Genomic DNA, 21,948 nt, shown 5'->3' on the forward strand with positions numbered 1-21,948 from the left:
AGCAGCTCAGTGCTGGCAATGTCCTCCTTGGCCTTCTTTTCAAATTTAGATCTCGACTTCTTGTCTTATGTGTTCAGACCCTTTTATATACCAAAAGCTAAGTTAAGTCAGGAGTAGGTTCGGAAAGTATATTCATAAGTGACACTTGCTTCTCAAGGCTATGCTGTTTTCACTTAACATCAAATTAAAATCCTTCCAGAGGAGTAGGCGCAAGCCATAGCTTTCAGTCAAAGAGTAAAGATGTGTAGTGAGTGATTGTGCAGATTTCCTCACAAGAGTTGGGATCTAAAGCCTTGTGTCAAGCTAGCTTACCTATGGTATTGCATTCCATTTACAGTTTTGACTAAAGATTTTGGATGGATCTTTCTAAACTGTCCACCTGCTGAAACAGTGGTGGTCTGCTACCTCAGCAAGAAGTGCATGCACATACTTACAGCACTTTGGAAATTGTTGGGGGTTAAAGATTGTTTAAATGACATTTGTTATTTAAAGAATTAGCGAAGAAAAATAAACATATTTGTTCTGTTTGCAAAACTCGTATTTTATAGAACATTAACAAGGATCAGAAATTCTGCAAGACTGCAGGAGAGATTAGTTTGGCAGTTCCTCCACTGTCATTTCGTTACGTCTGCAGACAGTTTACTGTCGCTAGAGCTTTGATGGAGTGCATAAAGTTTGCAGCAATGCATTTATTTCAATGAATGTTTTGCTGCAGAACACGAACAGTTCATTGGGCAGCGATGCTGAGGTGAGGGCACTACACTGTAGGGAAGCGCCATGCTTCCCTCCTGCGCCCTCTCTCCCAGGCCCACCAGTTCTGCCGCCTTTTCTGCTCATGCTCCAGGCTGCAGGTGAGCTTTGCTGTCTGAGTGTTTTGCAACTCACATGGGTGATGAGAGCTGTGAAATTGGGCCAGATTTCCTCCTCCCGACTTCTATGCTATTACCACAGCAATGATGTTCATTTTTAAAAAGAAGAGTTCATCTATAACTCAAAAAAAGAGGTGGTGTGGGTATTTTAGGATGTGGATCCCAAGTCAGATGGTGGCACCTGCCTGCCAAGAAGTCATGGCTAGCGTTTCCAGCTAGCTCACGCTAGGCAGCTGTATGTGCTAATATGTCGGTTATTCTGACACTGTCTCTGAAATACTTAATTTTCCATCCACTGTACACCGAATTATAGTTCTTAGCAGATACCTACTGTGTGCCTGTGGGTCCCACTCAGTCCTGTGTTTGTGTTTTGGGTCCAGGCTTGCACTGGTAAACAGCATGTACTTGCAGCCAGCAATAGAATTATACATCGTTAATGTATACTTCTACATTAGAAACATGTAGAAGTAGATGCTTGAGTTCTGGCATTTCTCTGAATTAGGGTTAAATACATTTGTCTCAGTCTGCAAATTTTATAGTCATGATTTACTTCCTGAATGTTTACTGAGAGTTCTTGTGAGCTGCAACACAGTGGTACTGGTCTACTTAAGTACATTAAACTTGCCTTTCTCAAGAAAATGTTTCAATTCCCACAGTCCACAAACTTTACAAATGCAGTCCCCAAAAGTGTATTTTAAGGTGTGTGCCCTGCCAAAGGTTAATCGCTTATCCTGCTCGTTGAAGCTTACAAATCCTGTGTCTGGCTTGCTCTCTCGTGGGGACACTGGGGCCTGTGCCATTCTCCAGGGTCCACAGTGAGTCGACAGAAGTTGGAAATGAGCTGGTTGCTGTCACTGTTACTCTCCTGCTGGAGTCAAGTGATTATTTCTTATATATATTATTGCCCTTTGCATACTTTGACCAGCAGTAGTTTTTTTAAGATTAGAACTTCTGTAACAGTGAATCTGAATACCATTTGCCAGCTTTGTCATTCTGCACATATATTCCATGATTATTTATGTGCAGTAGTTTTGTTGACTAAGCATTGGGTATTTTGTTAAGGCACCACATCAGATTCATAGAGCATCAAACTTGGTCCCATTCTTTTTTCTCACTAGGATCAGAATGATCTGTTGTGGGAGAGCTGAATTAAAAAAAAAAGTGCATATGGCTCTAAAGAGAACTGCCTACATCTTCTCAGTGTCAGAGCCTCGCAGTTGTTCTGTCCTTGCTGAAAACCACCAGAAGTTCTCTGCAATCATGAAATCACAGCTGGGTGCAAAGGTGGAGTGCCTGTGAATGGGTCATTTCACGTATCGGCAAAGGCTTCTGGCAGTAATTACCGAATTCCAAGAGAATAGCTTAGTATTCTTTTCTGCTCAAGTATAAAACAGTTCCCCAATTGTTTTTCCTGCAGCGGTATTCATATAACCCACCCTTAGCTCAAGCTATGTTAGCAAGTCACTGTACTTGTAGCCCCCCCTTCACTTTCTCTTCCTCTCTTACCCGGTTAAAAAGTTCTAAGTAAGTGAAGTGGTGTGTTATTTAACAAAACTGCATCATTTTTTTCTTCTGCCTCTTAATAATGCTCCTGTTCTGAATTCATACAGAGCTTTGCAACTTGCAGGCACTACGGGCATTTTTTGGTGAGGCACAGCTGCTCCCCACATTTGTTACGTACTTTAACAAGCAGTGTAACAGGACATGCCTGAATTCTGAAGCACCACTTAATTAAGATTAAATACGTTTGTCTTACCCAGCAAATTTCACAGAGGTAATTTACTAAGCTTATTGAAAGTTTAAAATTATTAGGGCTGTAACTGAGCATATCATCCCCCTTTGGCATTCTGTTGTGCTTTTATGTGTTCATTTTCTGTATACGGCTGCTGTTTTGTTTGAATTATATAGTTCATTGGCTTTTAACATATATTTAAACAATTTGTATCTGGTTGTGTTGTCTTTTGTTTAAATTTAGAACTTACTGCAGATGGAGCAACTGAACAAAATCACCTCTTTCTCCCTCCTTCCTCATTCCCTTTACCAGAGCATCCAGTAGAAGCCTTTTTGAATGCCGGAGGGGATGATGATCAATTTGTTTTGGCCCATTACCAAGCACTTATAATTAATATTTTACAAGTGTTACTCAATGTTCATTTGTGACAGGTTTGTACTGGGAAGACTCAGAGTAATTGCTAGGCCAGTTAATTGACTTGTGAGTGTGAAATGCCAATATCCGACTGGATACTTCTGTCTGATTCAAGAAAAAAAAAAAAATAACACCAAACAACTCCTTGTTGCTGGTGCCATTAGCCACTGGAGCGGGAAGAAGGACAGATAAGCTACCGTTGCCACTTGGAACAGGGCTGTGACTGTGTGTAAGATCAAAGCAGCCGTGGCAAGGTTGGGTCCGGAGACATGAAGGGAAGGGGGAAAAAGCAAGAACAGGTTGCTGAAGGCAAGGTGGGGGAGCATCTTCAGAGGAGGGATGGAGCTGTGTGTAGAGGAAGTGTGCAGTTGAACCCGTAAGAGGTAGATTTGGCTCATCTCTTGCACTGATTGACTGAGAATACAAGGTGGTAAGGCGCACGAGAAAATTTGGTCTTACGAAGCTGTGAATATAGTGAAAATGAGAAAAAAGTACTGATTACACTGTTACATCATAAATATTTGCAGATTTTGTCTTCTCCAGATTTTCTAGATATTATAAAGCAGATGATAAGCTGATGTTGCAGTCCTGTAATGTCAGATCTTTATTAACTGTGTGAAATAATGGATGCATCCAGAATTGAACCCAGCTCCTACTTTTTTCTTCTGAGCAAACATTTCTTATCCAAATGGCTTAGCACATCAGTGGGAGTTCTGTTTTCCCAGTTACTCATGTAATCCACCATGTGAACTGATGCATGGAAAGCACCGAAGTTAAAACAGGTCACCTAAAAGAAGTGCTCTTCTCTTTTCTGCTCTCTAGTTACCAGCTAAGACAGGAGTTGTTTCAGCTTCTTAGTGCTAAGCGGCAGTGCAAAGAAGATGAAGACAAATGGAGACAAGAGACAGCTGCCTTCTTCATACGGGTTGCTTGGAAGAAACAGCTGAACCATGGCCCTCTGAAATCAGTTCCTTCATGTAAAAATCTGAAATCTATAAACAAAACCAGCTCAGCCATAAAAACCAGCAAGCAGTCCATCCTTAAGCAGATATATGGTAATTTTGTCCTCACTGTACTTCATTTTAAATAGCAGCGCTTTTAATTTTATAACAAAGTGTATTTTTCTATACACTTCTTACCGAATTGTTAGGGATTTCAACTATTTCTAAAGATTAGTCTGAATCTCAGGTGTTCCGAGTAACTGTATTTCTGTTTCAGGTTTTTAAATAAAAATACCTCTGTGATTTAAAATGGCTGCTCCTAAAGCTCTTTGAATCAGTACATGGCATTATTCCAGCACAGTTTTTGAGCAACCAGCTAATTCTGCTGCCAGAGCTGCTCACATAGATCAATGTGGAAAGAGAATAGAGCAGTTAAACTGGGGCTGGCTGGCTGTGTCGATGCACAGTGGCTAGCTGGATCATGGTTTAATTTTTTTAAGCATTGTTTTAAACTTTTTTGGTCTTGTATTGTTGTTTAAATATTTCCATGTGAAGAATATGATCTTGTTCCATGTTAGTAATTCCTTATTTGAAGACAGCTGGTCTTTACTGGAAGAGCAAGATCATCTTTTATCGTAACACTGCACTGCTTTGCGCTATGCCCGAGTGCGCACGGTGCAAAGGAATGCATCCTGAAGAAAGGGTAGAGGAAAAGCATTGCTTTTAAACCTTGAGTTCCTTTACAGTGTGGATCACTGATGGAGTAAGGATGTGCTAACTATATGTACTTTGCCAGGTGGTAAGTCATTTCTGTCATGGCCCTGTAGTTTAGATGATAGCCAAAAATGATAAAATAAATAAATAAAGCTAATGATTTTATTTTACTGCTTTTTTATAGCAACTGCAAGATGTATTTTAACTTTAGTTGAAGTTCAGTTGTGGTTGTCACAATTTTCTGTCATATAGAATGTCTCATGCGTGTTTCCTCATCATAAATGAGAATAATTTTTAGGATAAAATAATGCTGTAGCCTACTTAAATAGTTTATAGCTGTACCTAACCACATCTTTATATGAATAAACAAAGAGCTGTTGATGTTGTTTGTTAAAGGACGTTCTCAGGAAGGCAAAGTGTACCAGGCAACACGGCCTCCTTCTAAGCTGAAACTTTCTGATGTGCAGCTGGTCTCAGGTAGGACACGTACATTTTATCAACGCTTTAACGTTTACATACATGTGAGATTGGTTGCATCTTAAAAAGAAAAAAAAATCTGCTCAGGAGCTGGGATCTCATATCAAAACATGTAGCTACTACCAACCTGTTGTGATTGCATGCTCTTTCTTTTGCTGCTTTTGGACTTACTTGAGCACTGCACTTTTATCCTTACGTTGAATCATTTATATGATAACCTATTTTTATTGGGCTGTTAGTAGGAAAGACCTTAATGTAATGGACTTGTACAGTGATAAGCCAGGTAACATTCACCTGTGGTTAATATTGCTTACAGATGTTCATACTTTGGTTCAGCAGCACAAATATTTACTAGTCCTATAGAAGTAAGGAGAGTGGATGGCTACATATGCCCAGGATTTACACACCTGTTTGTTAGAAGTACATGGTTCAGTGCATAGACAAAAACTTGAAAATTCAAAGTTACTCATGTGATCTCTGCCCTTTCTTCTAAAATGGCATCGTGGAGCTCCGGCGTGGTGCACAGAGCCTCAATTATTTCACAGAATTTTACTTGCAGTAAGTTTTAAGGCTCTGATGAAATCATGCATTTATTTGCTGCTTAAGAACTCAGAAGCCATGTAGTCATTACCAGGTCTTCCTTGGGAAAGCCTGAGTTCTGTTTGTAACTGCAGTTTTATGTATGGAACTGGTGTTGGGGCAGTAGGGGTGGCACGATCAGGACTGTCAAGCCGTGCAGGCAGAGAGACGGGGCTACGCCACGTCACATAGAATATCCTCGAAGAACACAGATTCTGAAAGTATTATCGAAGTCATTAAGGGCTGGAACTTTTATGCATGTGGCATTATTTGACAGCGTAAATGTGGTCACCTCTCCTACTTCTTCTTTACTAAATGCCATTTTTAAGGCTTTTTCAAGTGTATTATGCATTTACTCAGTTAGCACTTCACCACGTGAAGATTTAGTGCCTCATTGGACATTTGCTCTTCATGGTTGTATCGCATGTCGTTCAGAGGCAGGCCACAGCTAGATAGCCACAAAGCAAACGGTTGAAGGAGACTGTAGTTCAGGTAATTTGCAAAGGGAAGTAAAATACATTTTCCAACTAGTTTAACAAAACTCTGAAGTCAAAAGGAAAGATGACAGTGGACCTATCCTTGAGTTAGTTAGAATTGTCTGTGAGTTTCTGCCTCGACAGAGGCTTTTTTCTTCCACTGCTTGAAAACTCTTTTTAATTAAGAGGCATGACCAGACAGGTGTCCAATTGCCACCTCTTCATGCAGATATGAATCTAAATTTTAAAAGAGCTTTAGCAAATAATGCTTCTTTTCGTTTAACTGTTCAGGACAATGGATGTCCTTGTTTTCTGAAATAAAAAGGCTTTCTTTTGAGGTTTGATTGTCCTTTGCTTTCATAACTTGGTGACGAATAGGATAGTGATAGGAACTCTGCCCAGTTCCTTTAGAACACTACCTACTTTTATTCACCTAAGAGGAGCTCAGGGAACTTTAGCCCTTACTTACAGACAATAACATGTTTATCATCTGCCTGCCTTTGTGCATGACAACATTACATTTGTTGGAAAAGTTCAGAGCTGTCAGTGGCTAATGCCAGATACTCCATTTCTGACGTAGGTGCCTGGAGTAGGTCAGAATGGACTGTTCAGTTCAAGTCTTCTTGTGCAGAAGGCACATCTGGGAAGGTGAAGACTGACTGTCAGCCCTAGTTTTGGTGTTCATAGAGCTAGTGGAAAAAGCATCCAGTGACAAACCTGTAGCAGGGACTGACACCAAACTCCGTTAACTCGGTGGCATAAGCAGACCAGACGCTTTGGAGTGGGGACACACAGAAGGTATTGAAAGGAAACATACGAGTAACGGGCAGGTAGAGGGTGACAGGTAGAAAAGGAGTCTGCCATGGGCTATACAGACAGTGGGTGGGTGCTCCAAAATAGTCTGGCAAATAGGGCCTTTGATTGTTACATTTTAGAGACTGAAAGTTACTCCTTTTTTAATAAATTTTTATTAAATAGATGCCTTTTGTCAATTTAGTAAGAGGCATTTAAAGAGGCTCTCTGCAGCAGGCCAGACAGATAAGCCCAGTTTTATTTCACTGTGAACATTGAAGAGTGTTTACGAAGTGGTAAAGGAGGAGGCTTTGCAATTCTTGGCATTAGAAAGACATCCTTGAGGTGTTCTGGGTTCACCCCCTCAATGAAGTGTTCAGATTTGCCCTTGGGATGACTCTGGCTAGACTGGGATAAAGCACCAAAATGTTTGCATGCAATATCTGCAAAACTGGGAAAGGAACACACACATATTACTGTAGCACATTACAGGAAATAAAAACATTGACAAGAGAGCAGTCAGTTGACATTCACTTTTTGCTTCCTAATAATTCAGAGTACCTGCTTTAGCCCTGGACTAGTTTCCCCTCTCTTCTAGAAAGGACCCAAGGGCATTGTGTTAGTGACTGAACGCGTCAGCCTGGAAACCATCATTCCTTTATGACGGTAAATCTCCAGTTAGGCTCCATTAATGGAGGCTGCATTAAACACATGCAGTAGCATTCTACGTAAACTGTACCGGCTGCTGCAGAAACCAGACTCTATTTACAGCTAATCAACAGTGAGATGTCAGGAAAAAGGCATGTTCTTCTCCTGCTAGATTCATTGTTTATGAAATCTAGAACACAGTGTAGCGTACGCTTCTTTTTATCCACTACAGTTACTCATCAACACCATTTTGTTCTTTTACAGTAAACAACCTACAGTGTGTTAATTTGTTGGAGAACATGGGAAAATCAAAGCAATTTTCATACAACATGAGAACAACCACTGCTGCAAAAGGAAAAAATACAAGACTCAAGCACTAAACAAAACGGAATGGTTGGAATTTAAAAAGCACATTCTGGTACAACTGTTACCTTTCATACTGTACAAGTCATCTACAACATATCTAAACTTGAACACATTTTCAATTTTGTATTATGTCAGCATTACATGCCAAGCAGACTCCTTAGGAGTTGGACTCATTTTATTTTGTGTACAAATTAGTTTTTAAATGCAACTGTTAGTTTATTTATTGACAGGATGAAATCTGAATTGCATTTGGAAACAGAAAATGAAGCACTAGGCCCAGCATTACAAGAGTTGCAGGGGCTCTGGAAGTTTTCCATTGTCAAAAGTAGGAATTTTGAATGTGTTCATCAAATGCAGTTTCAAAGGAGAGAGAAACAGTACTAAAGACGTAACAGTACTGAAAGACTGCTGTTCAATTTCACTTCAAATTTATTAAATGTATTTTGAAATCTAAACCAGAACAGAAGAACAGCCTTCATGCTCCTCTTCTGTACTAAAGAAACAATTGTTTCTTAGCTAGCTAGGGATTTAGAAGGAAAAGTAAAGATGTTGACAAAAAACACTCAAGTAAATACATTGCTTTCCACAGCCTATGGAAATTTTTAGGGGTGTATTTTATACCCTTTGATATTATCACCATTTTTTTCCATATTAATAACTACTTTTATACATGCACAAAAAGAGTTTCTACAGAAAGCAAGAAAAGATGGAACCTATTCTAGAAGAAAACTTGTTCTTATAATAGCTTTGGAGCTGCCAGCATACAGTATTTACCTTGCACAAAATATTTAAAAATATGAACTCAGCAAAAATAAAAAAATGTTACTCTAGTTTCAAAGTATATTGCTTTCTATTTTTTCTTCCAGTGGGTATTACATAATTCTGTTTTTTGCAATTAATATGCTGCTTGGAAACAATGTATAAGTCTGTTTCTCTGCAAGTACTTAAGCTTCAAAGAGACGGATTTTCTTTAACACCCCTCACTGTGGTCATCACATCTACTAAAACAACTTCCAGTAATACCCACGTGCTTGAAAAGAAAGGCAATAGAGGTATGCAGTTCTTTGTAAAATTTTTATTCTGTTTCACTTACAAAAAAATCGACAAGCTTTGTTCCAACATCTTCCATTCAAAACTAAATAGAAGTAAATGCTTTACAATAAATGCAGTTCCACCTCTTTAATATACCGTGTTTATAGGGCCAGGTCCCTGGGGGTGAGAGGCAAGGTAGATGTTGAAACAGTAATGGAGGTCCGTTAGCCACTGCTCTTGAACTTCACCACTCTTCAGTGTCTAGAAACAAGGGGAAAAAAGGTAAAACTCAGTTTCACCAACAGCACTTGCAAAGCTTTGCTTTTACAGTTAATCAGGTGTGCTGTTAAAGGTACAAGATGGGCTTGTCCACCTGCACACAGTGACATTATTCTTCTCGTTTACACATTTCAACACCATACGTCTGCTAAAGCCAAAATCATAAAGTGTTACTACTTGGTACACTAAGTCTGTGTTACATTATGAAGTGTGTCAATTATGCCAGATATGATTTCCTTACTCTCAATTATAGTGGCTGGCTTACTTTCCAATTCTGCAATTTATAGTTGATTAAAATGCAAATGAGCATGGTTCTACTAAAGCAGGAGAGCTCAATACCCCAGTCTACAGGAGAGCTGCTACCAACACACCAACATAGCCCACGGTCCAGTAATTCACTCCCCACAGCATTCGTAAGTGGTTAAAGAAAACCCCAACAAGAAGAAACACAACCCACCCGCAGCAGCACATCACAAGAACTGGCTGAGGCATATTCAACAGCAAAGGAAACCAACCACCTCATTCTCTGTTAGAGAACTTGCACCATACTTTCTTACATTTGCTTTAACCACCACTGAGGTTAGTTTCTGGCAACGGGCCTTTTAAAAGCTACTAATGGATACGTGTGGCTTGCTTACTCAAACCTGCGGGACATACAAACTCCCGGCGTTCAAAACTAGCAAAAGCTTTGTGCAGAGGCAGTTTCAGATTTTTTTTTCTGAAAAGCAACTAATAGTCTCAAAACCACTGCAATGTAGATACATAAATAGAAGCACTGGTTTTGAAAGAATATTTGAAAGAGAATGTATTTTGCACCATGCATATTTGAGAGGGTGTCTGATTTAACAACATCTTCGTACACCTGTATACCCCTGCTCCAATAAAAAGAAAACACTAGTTTCTTATTTTGGGCCAGCTCAGGCTGTATAGGTAATCCACTTCCAGTACGTTTTGTTAGGAAGCGAACTGTTGTCCAGGGACGCTGGACTGGGTGCAAGCCAAACTTCAGAATGGTCTCATTTGTGCAATGGCCACAGGAGCGCAGCCTTCCACACAGCCTAGACTTCCAAGACAAATAAAAGACTATCATAACTTGTGTTTTCCTAAACATTTGTTCTTCCGTGTTTGCAATAATTTTTAAACCTTGTGTACCCTTGTAATCTGTGGGAGACAACAAGAAGTTTCATACCATGATGTCCTTGATAATCTGTTGCACCAGAAATTCATTTGTGATCATATGGCTCCTGAGCTGGCCATGTTGCATCAGTAAGCGAAGCAACTGAGCAACAACAGGCAGTTCTTCCCGACAGATCCTGCTCACTTGCAGACTTTGCAGCATCAGTCTCAGTAATCGTGGCAGGAGTGCTAATGCAGAAATACATGATCCCCACAGCATATCCCTGAGAGGAAGAAGAGAACAAAAATTGAAATGATCAGGGACACGTATTTCAAGTATGCTGGTGCAAACTAGCCTCACAGCTGTACAAGGAAACATGCCTCCGAATTCAGTCCTGCCAACTGCCTTCACCATAATTAGTGCTGAAGCACAAAATTTGTACCAGAAAATGCTAAACTTGAAAATATCCTGAAATTATGTACAGCACCGGAAAAAATTTAAGGTCCCGCCCTGCAGCTACAACTGTTGCTGAAGCTCTTACACAGTGTAATTTCTGCTTGATGCAGCTGGGAAGAGGTTTTTGTTTCAGTCATTGCTCAGGTACACCTGAATCTTTATTTAAGGCTCATAAGAAATCAAACAATGGAATCATTTGATACGTAATGGAATTGCGTGATACGCATGTCGTTCAATACAGTAAGTGAAGGAGGACTCTGGTTTCAAAAAAAACACATCTTGAATTTTAAGTAAGCTTTGAACAACTTTCCCATATGTAGATCAGTTAGAGGAAAAATCTTAAGTTTAAACTGTTTAAAGACATTTCTGTTGTACAGGTAAACAAACTTATTTAAATCTGGTATCTGTAGCTTTTGTTTTTTTAAATCAAATGGACTTGCAGTCTATAAAATGATGCCTGAGAAGTTTTGTTAAAGCTGAAATACCAAGTCAGTTAAGAGTACAAGCTTAGAAAGCCAAATCCTTTGCATGTTGCTTTTTAGTGTATCTAATGAAACTAAAGGCTAAAGCGAAAGATTAAGGTGTAAATATCCACCTTTCTCAAGTCAGGATGGCTCTGACATCTAACTAGAACAATTTAAGATGAAACCTTTTTCAGTTACTCTTTTAAATAATACTAGCTAACTTTGCAGCTGTTTTTCTTAAATCCAATTACTGTTTTGAAGTAAGCAAGAGACAGCAAAATAAATTGGGGGAATGTGTGTGGGGGAATGTGTAACTTTCATTTTACATCTCTAAATACTTGTGGGTATAAAAGCAGAGACAATTAACATGGTAGGAAAAGTAGCATTACCTTTTCTGTACATGTTCTGCATCCTCTTTGTCTAAAGTTAGCAGAAAGTACAGAAGGCTGTAACAACAAGAGGCTAAGAACTTGTGCAGGTTTTCACTTAGGATGCAGGCTTGATCCAAGAGCTTATTTATGGCACATAGAACAGATCCAGCTGTGCTATCAGGTATTACAACCAATCCAACCTGTGTTAAAACCAAAAAAAAAGTTAATCACTTCATACACGAGTTTTTTTGCTGGTATACAGGCATGTCTAGAGCTGAATGAGTCTCTTTCGTATCATGACATATATTACTTAGTTTCCGTTCAGTTCTACACACTACTGCATTTTTTCAAATCCCTATTTTCATAAAAAATTGCCACCCATACCAACAGAAGGTTAAACCAGCATCTTCGTTCCAACCCTTTTAATTAAATAAACATTCATCTCAAACATACTTAAAAGAGCCCCACTGCTTTGAGCCTTGCTTTGAAAGACGGTACAGGCACAAACAATCTTTTGGGCAGAATAGGTCTTCCCTTTTAAACATATATCATGGGACAGAGCAGCCTTTCCGTGTCTTGAAACAGCAGCGAGCAGTCACTGAGGCAGATGGAAACTCTGATTTACTCTCCAGAAAGAAAAGCTTCTACTGGATCATCATCAGGGTGAGTCTCCTTAGAAATCCAACAGGCTCAACAGGAATGAGAGCATTATGAGCTGAGTTAAATTAAAGCTAATGAAACATATGGTGGGCCCACAGCTGGGGTGATACTCTTCTGTTGTTAGAACATTATCTTGAGTAAGGATTTTATAGGCATGATAAGTAATTTAGAAAAAAAATATTTTTTAGTAGCAGCAGTGAATTAGAAAGCACTTAAAATTTTGAAGTGCTATTGAGTAACTATCCTACATTTTGGTCTTGTAAAGCTGTAAAAACAAATTCGTGCATTGCTAATGTAGCACCATTTATCTTCTAAAAAAACGAGTTTAAACAGTTTTTGAGTAGCCTTATTTGCTCACCTGCAAGTACATAGTTTTAAGCTGACAGAGGCAGTTGGTTCACTTAACAAGGTCAGCTGGGTTTTTTTTAGAAATGTTTAGAAAAAGATCAATAAAGCACAAGTGGAGTGTGTTTCATTGGTATGGTTACTCATGAGAGGTACAACATAAAGAACAACGATGGGTTCAAACTTCTAGATACTTCCAGTATAAGACACCAGGTGTATTTCAAGGCCACAAGCACAGATCACTGTCCCAAGCTGACCCTGCGCCAGCCAGCTGTGCAGGAGAAGGATGGTGTTTCTGCATGACAGAAGATGGACTGCAACTGTCACCAAGACCCTGCTGAATACTACAGGACACTGAGACACTAAATAATAAAAACTAATAACGACGTTCCTAAACAACCACAAATAGGAAATAATGTCAGTGAGCTAGATGGATGCCTGCATATAAAGAAACATCCTGAAGATCGAATTAGCCAGCGCTGCTGATGAAATGTGCCAGTCAGCCAGTCTAGAAGATGATGTGAACACAGACATTTCCATTTATACAAATCCAGTAGACGAGACTGCTCAAATAAGCTCCCTTGTAGGATCTTGCCTACACAGTGCCTTTCTTCCCTGTCAGGTGTCATCACCCAGTTCGAGATCTTGGGCAGCAGTCTAATCAACTATAAAAATCAACTTAACTGTTTGGTCTCAAAGGGACAGTGTAGTATAGCACATAAGCTGATTTAAAAGTTGTGATTTAAGTCAACACCCACCCCCAAAAACCCAGACTACAGTTACAGGTAAGCCACTGCCTATGGAAGCTTTAGTCTAATAATTTTTCAGTAGGGCTTCATACAGGGAACTGCAGATACTTGTCAGAATGCAGAACCATCTTGACAGACAGGTCCTCCCTCTCTCTCAGAGGGCAGCTGCAAATTCTGTCCCTTACAATTCTGTTACCCAGCTCTGGCTTTGCCACCCCCATCCTCAGCTCAGGGAGTGTTCAGGATTAGAAGACAACAGACTGTAAAACTCACCTAAAACTGCTAGTTGCTCTTTTGAAAAGCAAAGCAAAACAAGAAGCCTTTCATTTTCACCTGTCCCAGCTTAAAAACAAATCAGAACAACAATTTAAAAAATCCATGCAAGTTTGGATATCAACAGTTACAGATTTTTTTAAAACTCCACTCATCTTGTTGAAAACTTCTGCAAATGCTGAAATTATACATGAAATATATGGAATAAATGGATTTGAGTGTAATGAGACTGTTACAAAACTTACCACAGGAAAGGTAACCTAGAAGACAAAATGGTACTTACCAGATATTTACAGATGCCAGTCTGGAGAATGTCAAAACACTGACTTTGTGAAGGTATAGTGGACAAGCTGTGACAGATCATCTGTTTTAATAAAACAAAGTTATCTTTAAGTACTGTAAATGCAACCTGCAATCATTCACTGTGTAGTCACATTTTGCTGTCAGACTTAAATACAAAGTACCTATGAGGACACATAGCAGCTTTGTCTCAAAGTATCGATTCTGTACAGTGTATAAGAGTAACACTGTCAACATAAATCACTCAGAGTTTAAACAGATGACAGCCTACACCATTAGTTTTTTTGGTAGTGGCTTTCTTCATTTTACCTATAGAAGTAAAAGGCCAAAAATATTCTACCCAGCTACAGTGCCACACTGAGCCTTCACATGCCTTTTCTCGGAGCTGAAGAATTTCAGACGACAACTCCACAAATAACTTAAGCAGCAGAGGAATCACAGTGAAACAGGACAGCAAAATAGTATGACAAAGAAGAAAATAACAAAGATCCATTTCCAACTTAATTTTCCTCTATGCTACCAAAAATGTCAAGTTCAAAGATGACACAAAATGTAATACTACAAAGGGAAATCTGGCTTTATGAACTACCAAAAACTTGGTGGTGCTTACATAATCAGGCACTAGCAAACTGCATTAGCTGCCCAGAAGCATGATGGAAAGAGGTTTTTTTCGTTTGTTGTTGTTGGGGTTTTGTTTTGTTTTTTTTTTAAAAAGACTCAGATCTTCATTTTTTAGTAAAAAACATATGGGTGAGAATGGCCAGGTTGGGGGGATGCAGGAGTGGGAGAAAAGGGGGCGGAGGGGGAGGAGAGTTGACCAAGACCACGCAAAATGCTATATGGCTCCTGGATAGGATTAAAAAAACAGGGCTCTAGCAGATCTGCTAGTAAGCTGTAGTACAGTCCTCAGCAGATGGCTTTCTCTGTTCCTCTTTTCCTTCCCATCTATTCCAATAATTTGCAAACTAGTCAGAGAGCCTGGATGAACTCCCTCTGTTCACAATCGCTGCTTACCCCACCAGAGCGTCAGCTGAAGCCTCCAGAAAGCAAGGTGCGCCGCATGAGCGCGTTATTAGACATTAGCAACTGTGATGTCCTGCTAAGGACAAGGAAGGTGGAGAAACCAATAAATGAGGAATGAGATCTGCTGTTTGTGCTTAAGGGAATCAGAAAGAGAAGAGCACAATCAGACATTTGAAGGAGGGAAGAATTTTACAAGTTTCACAAATAGCTCGACTAAGCAAAAACCGTTCCTTTAAGATACCTTCCTGACTGCAGAAAGAGCTAAAGAAAACTTTCACAGAATGATCTGAGTTGAGGGATTAAAGTCTGTGATAGTGTCCTAGTTTTGAGGCTTACGTTGAATGAGGGCAGGTCAGGACACCTAAGCAAGATATAATGACCAAACAGAAAAAAAATCACCCATATTATGTTAAAAAAAATAGCCCACAATATTTCCAGCTGAAGAGAGATTCCAAGGAAAGGAAAGGCTAGAAAAAACTGTTAGCTCAAGGTCCTGTGGTATGAAAACTCAATCCTAAGTAATGTGGATGCCAGCGGTGGTTTAATCAGAAATGGCCAAGCAGTATCATTTGTGGTGGTATAAAAGTGCGCTCAGTTTTTCCAAAGTTACATGCCAGACATGCTTTTAGTCCTGCTTAAGCTGGCCAAATTCAGGAGATCCTTAATATATCTGCTTGACAGAACATAATACTGTCAGGCTGTCGGGACATTGCCCATGTTAATCAGTATTACAGGTATAGTTGTGCAAGTATTTTGTTTGACTAGTAGGACTATTTAAAAGACGATTTTATAGATACTCTTGCACTGAATACCCTTGTTTTTGATGCTATAAATTTATTTAATAATGAAATAATATTATTAAAACTGTGTACTCCATCCTAGATACGGTAGTACTTCTGTACACTGCAATTTGAAAGTGATAAAGTATTAAGTAGTCTGTAATATTCTGAAGAAATGCACTCAAATCATCTGCATCTTAGCAGTGTCAAGGAATAAAGTCAAGCTGAGACAAAGGTCACTACTGGGGACTGTCATGTCAAGGACAAACTCTTGATGCCAGCCTGACCTAGTATTTTAATGAGTAACACTTACACAAAAGGTAAAGCTACACTGATGAAATCTGTCGACTGACAGCGCGAAGTTGAGAAACCCTGACAAGACAGGAGGATGGGACTAACCTATAGAAAAGATCACATAGGTTTGATAAGCAACAGATACAGGAAAAAGTTCAGTGAAAAAAAAAGTCATGGGTCATGCGCTTGGAGACTAATAAAAACTTCTGCGTGCAACCAGGAGTTTTAACAGTTGGAAGCAAGGAGAAAATTCTATGCATAACTGACCACAGGGTGGTCATGATACAACCATGAAACAGGCAAATGTCACTTCAGGAAAAATAATCACAATCTTAGAATGGTTTGGTTTGGAAGGGACCTTTACGGGCATCTAGTCCAACCTCCCTGCAGTGAGCAGGGACATCTTCAACTAGACCAGGTTGCTCAGAGCCCCGTCCAACCTGACCTTAAAGGTTTCCAGGGATGGGGCATCTACCACCTCTCTGGGCAACCTGTGCCAGTGTTTCACCACCCTCAGTGTGTTCCATCCCTCTGATCATTTTGGTGACCCTCCTCTGCTCTAACAGGTCTTTCCTGTGCTGAGGGCTCCAGAGCTAGACACAGGACTCCAGCTGGGGTCTCACCAGAGCAGCACAGAGGGGCAGAATCCCCTCCCTTGACCTGCTGGCCTTGCTGCTTTAGATGCAGCCCAGGATATGGTTGGCCTTCTGGGCTGTGAGCGCACATTGCCGGCTCATGTCCAGCTTTTCATCCACCAGTACCCCCAAGTCCTTCTCGGCAGGGCTGCTCTCCATCCCTTCATCCCCCAGCCTGTACCAATACCAGGGGTTGCCCTGACCCAGGTGCAGGACCCTGCACTTGGCCTTATTTGAACCTCATGAAGTTCACCTTGGCCCATGCCTCAAGCTTGTGCAGGTCCCTCTGGATGGCATCCCATCCCTCAGGCGTATCTACCGCACCACTCAGCTTGGTGGTGTCTGCAAACTTGCTGAGGGTGCACTTGATCCCACTGTCTGTGTCTTTGATGAAGATATTAAACAGTACTGGTCCCAATACAAACTGGGGGACAATACTGCCTGAGGGACACCTCTCATCACAAATCTCCATCTGGACATTGAGCCCTTGACCACTACCCTTTGGGTGCGACCATCCAACTAATTCTTCATCCACCCAACAGTCCATCCATCAAATCCATCTCTCTCCAATTTAGAGCGAAGGATGTTGTGGGGGACTGTGTCAAAAGCCTTACAGAAGTCCAGACAGACGACATCGGTAGCTCCTCCCTTGTCCACTGATGCAGTCACTCCATCACAGAAGGCCACTAGGTTGGTCAGGCGGGACTTGCCCTTGGTGAAGCCATGCTGGCTGTCCTCCATGTGCCTTGCCATAGTTTCTAGGAGGATCTGTTCATTATCTTCCCAGGCACAGAGGTGAAGCTGATGGGTCAGTAGTTCCCAGGGTCCTCCTTGCTTCCCTTTTTAAAAATGGGTGCAATGTTTCCCTTTTTCCAGTCTCCAGGGACTTCATCTGACTGCCAGGACTTTTCAAATGTTATGGATAGTGGCTTGGTATCGATAACTGCACTCCAGTCATGGGATTCGTCCCACTGAGGTTCAGTAATGGCAACTAGGCCATAGCTTCCTAGCAGCATGGTGGATTCCAGCTCCTCCTGTTTGTTGCCCATGCTGCATGCATTGGTGTAGAGGCACTTCAGCTGGCTCGTTGGCCATGGCACATTATAGAGGAACACCCCTTAGTTCTTTTAAGATATTATCCCTGGTATTTCACAACAGCAGTGATCGGAGTACTGATTGTCTGTTCACTGTAAGACCCTACTTGGACTATTTCTGACATACTGTGCAAAACAGGAGTCACTCGTTTTCAAGAAAGGTAAATTCAAACTGAATGGGCATAGAAAAATTGCACAAAGCATAGAGAACCTGTCTTACAGGTGTCAACAGAAAGAACTTAAATCCACCTAGGCTGGCAAAGCTATATGCAAGAAGGGTTATTATTGTCACAAATACAACAAAGAGGTGAAAAACACTGCAGAGGAAATATAACCAAGCAGTTACAAAAAACAACAATGATCATTGCTGGCTGGGAATCGAGATGAAAAGGCAATTAGGAAGGATGATTTTGAAAGGGGAAACACAGGAGACGCTGTTCTAAGACAGCTCAGGAAGTTTAAAAATGAGGTACACCATATGCTTGTGAGCACATCACACTAGGCACAGTACGCTAGAGACACCCCTTTTAATTCAAGACATATGCACAAGAGGTCAACAAATTAAAGACCCTTTATGCAAATCCACCAGGCCCACCCAGAAAACTAAGGTTCCATTATTAATAAAACCATTCTTAATATTTCACCCTTAGGACTATGTCCCTTGAATAGGACTACCAGCCCACTGAGGTTCTCCCTGAGATGACAAGCTGTGGGAGCACTTCAGAACAGGTACAATTCACCAACTCTTCCAGAATTGGCAAGGAAAACGGGCATCATACCACTGAAGAGGAGCACACTTGCTTAGAACAGTTGTGGTAAAGTGCATTGGGAAGTTAGTTTTTCAACCTTTTAGAACTTTCTGACCCTCAAAATAGCACAACCATTCCCTAAATGCAGTTCTATTTTCCTATGATTAAGTGGGAGTGGCAATCCTTTTCAGTTCCATAAATTAAACCCTACTTGAAATGGCTTTCATAACAAACGCCTGTTATAAAAAGTGAAACTGAAACATTATTAGACATGGAAATGAAAAGCAAAGAAAATTTAATTATCACATGAAAATTAGTATTTTTCCTGACAATTTATTTTCCTTAGGCAAGGGTTTGCATGATGTTTAATTTCCATAATAAAATGTCACAAGCTGATTCATTATTTTACATTTGATTAGCATTTATCACATTTTTGGCGCAATCAGAGATTGGTTTTGGACCAAAGCCAGAATAGCTTTGCATCAGAGTATTACTATAGTGAATGGACAGAGAACGAGCATTTCTGATCATGGCCGGCGTGGAGGGGCTATATGTTTGAGACATATTTTATAACAGGTTTGGTTTCGGTTTAGAGATTTTGGGTTTTTTCCCCCCGTTTGAATTTTGTTTGAATGTCCACTTGACTAAATTAAGCCAAAGAAAAGCATTCTCTTAAATAGGGGCTTATCTGTTAGCATTATGCAGCAAACACTACAGGTTCCATAATCCATTGGCGGTTTTTCAAACCAAACCTTATTGATCAGACAAGCCCAACTACCCATTATACTTGTGAGCAACACAACTACAACAGCAAGTTCCCTACTAGTGCTTCAGGAAATTGTTTTTACACAGGCTTCCTTGCCTGCCATACTGAAGACGTACTCCAACAGTAGCCAGCTAAAATGGGAAGAAAAAAAAAAAAAAGCCAGGAAGGCAGCCCAGGAGCACTCCCTGGGCTTTTTGGTGATCCTGACACCACGGAGTATTTTACTCTAGTCTTTAACTGGATGAGTTAAAAGCATTTTTGCTACTGACAGCTAACCTAGCAGACTCTTAATCCAGTCTGAAACAAGCTTTTCATAGCTTTAACATATAATCAAAGGAATCCATCAGTTTAATATTGCTTATCTGTAAGATGCTCTAAACTCCAAAAGGCAGAGTTGGAGTGACCCAAGGAAGCCCAGTCTCAGCCTGAGCCCTCACAGCAACAGGAATACGCACAAATGATGAACCAAGACTTATGTTTTGTTCATTATTTAACTGTTCCCACTCCCTAAATCACTAAATGCTTCCCATAACACGATGGAATCCTGACTCAAAAAGCCTCAAGGGAAGTGTTTTATCAGTAACTCTCCAGGGAGAATCTGCATATTATTTCAAGCTTAATCATGCTGCAAAGTACTCTTTTCAAAGAAAAATACTCACCTTCCTCTGAAGACATGCACAAGCATGAGCACAGAATGGAACTAAGCAAGCAGGAAAGATAATGGATCAAGTATTTTATCTGACTCTGAACAGACAGTTCAGACTCCAAGAGAAGTGATTTTGTTAAAAAAGTAAGTTGACACATGGCACACAGACACTATATCCTAACATGAACTTTAAAATATATTTTTCAATTCACATCAACATCCACCTCAAACATGGGTAACTAAAATGTAACAGGCTGTTCTGCAGTCAATTCCCAAGTCCTTGTGAAATGACTGTTTCAAGCGGGACTCTATCCAGTATAACATGTTACTGCAGAGCGTAGAAAATGAGAAGTTTTCAGGTGATGGGGCAGGCAATGAAGCTTGTCGTCTGAAGCTTGGCCAGCTTCCCCCGAAGCACCCTAGCTTATCAGACAGTGTACTCCCTTGACAGGTGCTGCTTCTCTTTCTGAAATAAATTGATTTGACAGGGCAATATTAACAGTGCCCTGAGTTGTTGAGAAAGCTGTGTACAACAAGAGATCTTTGTTCATCTGCCTTGGCTAAGCTCATAGGGGCGGATGTGAAAGGTATTCCTGATTCAGTGACTCCAGAAAAAAAACAAAAAAACAACACAAACCCCACATGAAACCCACACACAATCACAATAAAACAAAACAAAGCCTAGGTTAAAAAAAAGAAAAAGCCAAAAAGAAGGAACAGAGTCTGCAGGAAAACATTACGTAGGTGGCCAACAGGAGGGGGGGAAAAACAAAGAAAAAAACACTACGGGGCTAATTTTACATTCAGGGTACCAAAGCAGGAATACAGAAACTTGTTTAACAATTACAAATGCTTAAGAACACGTATTCTGTCCTGCATCTTGATAGAGTACATGTTTCCATAGACCTAGAAGGATTACGAAAGACAGTGAGTGTCCAACTGCTGGCTCAGAAACAGGATAACAGGATGCAGCATACAAGCTCATCTTGCATCTATTGAACTGCAGTGATTGCCTATCTGCAGACTCCTTGGCTGTGGCATGCAGTCTGATGTTAAACCTACATTAAGAATCAACTAAATCAAGTGACGTTATCTTTATTTGCCACTGGACACAAATACATGAATGGCAACCACCACTGTTCACCTCCAGCGCAACAATTTGATCATGTCTTTAAAGCTGGGTACCAGCAAGATCTGGTGCCAGGAGGCAGAGAACTATGGGCTAGAGACAATGCCACTGTCTCCCTAAGTGACAGGCATTTCTAAAAATATTATTCTTTTGTCAGCAAAACTAGATTTTATGCTCAACAGCTAATGTGCTATCCAGGAGCAGACAAAACCATTCCTGAAAAATGGAATAGGTCTGGTTCTCTTCTCAGAGCCATCTTGCTAACAATATTCAAAGAAAGGACAGCACGAAACAGCTTTTCTAGCCAAAGAGCTTTTGTTTCATCCTTTTGCAGCCATAATAAACTCTTCTTTCACAGCCCTGCACCTTCCTCACAGCTATATCACCACACGCATGTGCAGGACTGTCAAAGAACATCTGATGCACAAGTCTCCAAATTCACCTGCCTGCCCCTTCCCCAAACAAAAGGACTCGAACTATATGATGCAGGTACAACGGAGCACTGGCCTGAAGCTCAGATTCAGTTTTTTGGGGAGTTTGTGTATTGGTATTTGGGTTTTATTGGGGTTTTTTGGGTTGGGTTTGGGTGGATTTTTGTGGGGTTTTTTGGTTTTTTGTTTGTTTCTCTTTTTTGGTGTGTTTGGTTTTGGGGTTTTTTTTAAGTTTTAAATTGTAAAATTATGGAAGAGATCTTTGAAAAAGATCTTCATTAATTTTAGGAGGCGTTACATTTATTTATATAATTTTTCTTTTGTTTCTTTGGAGTTTGCATTACTTTC

General features: G+C 40.3%; 2 protein-coding genes across 2 annotated transcripts in view; one reads left to right on the plus strand and one right to left on the minus strand.

Moving 5' to 3' along the window:
• Positions 1-8,022, plus strand: part of INVS (inversin) — a gene marked incomplete at its 3' end in the record, with an annotated part of 95,457 nt that extends 87,435 nt beyond the window's left edge. Inside the window, exons 14-16 of the mRNA XM_082014739.1 lie at positions 3,838-4,070; positions 5,067-5,147; positions 7,907-8,022. Coding sequence (XP_081870865.1) covers positions 3,838-4,070; positions 5,067-5,147; positions 7,907-8,022 — 430 coding nt within the window. The remainder of the gene's footprint in view (positions 1-3,837; positions 4,071-5,066; positions 5,148-7,906) is intronic.
• Positions 8,023-9,187: 1,165 nt separating this feature from the next.
• The window catches only part of TEX10 (testis expressed 10), a gene marked incomplete at its 3' end in the record, with an annotated part of 62,236 nt that continues 49,475 nt past the window's right edge, over positions 9,188-21,948 (minus strand). Inside the window, exons 11-14 of the mRNA XM_081996838.1 lie at positions 14,038-14,118; positions 11,746-11,927; positions 10,509-10,719; positions 9,188-9,301 (exon numbers count right to left, since the gene is read on the minus strand). Coding sequence (XP_081852964.1) covers positions 9,188-9,301; positions 10,509-10,719; positions 11,746-11,927; positions 14,038-14,118 — 588 coding nt within the window. The remainder of the gene's footprint in view (positions 9,302-10,508; positions 10,720-11,745; positions 11,928-14,037; positions 14,119-21,948) is intronic.

This window comes from Phaethon aethereus, assembly GCF_964289735.1.
Source record: "Phaethon aethereus genome assembly, chromosome: 2".
Classification (NCBI taxonomy): Eukaryota; Metazoa; Chordata; class Aves; order Phaethontiformes; family Phaethontidae; genus Phaethon; species Phaethon aethereus.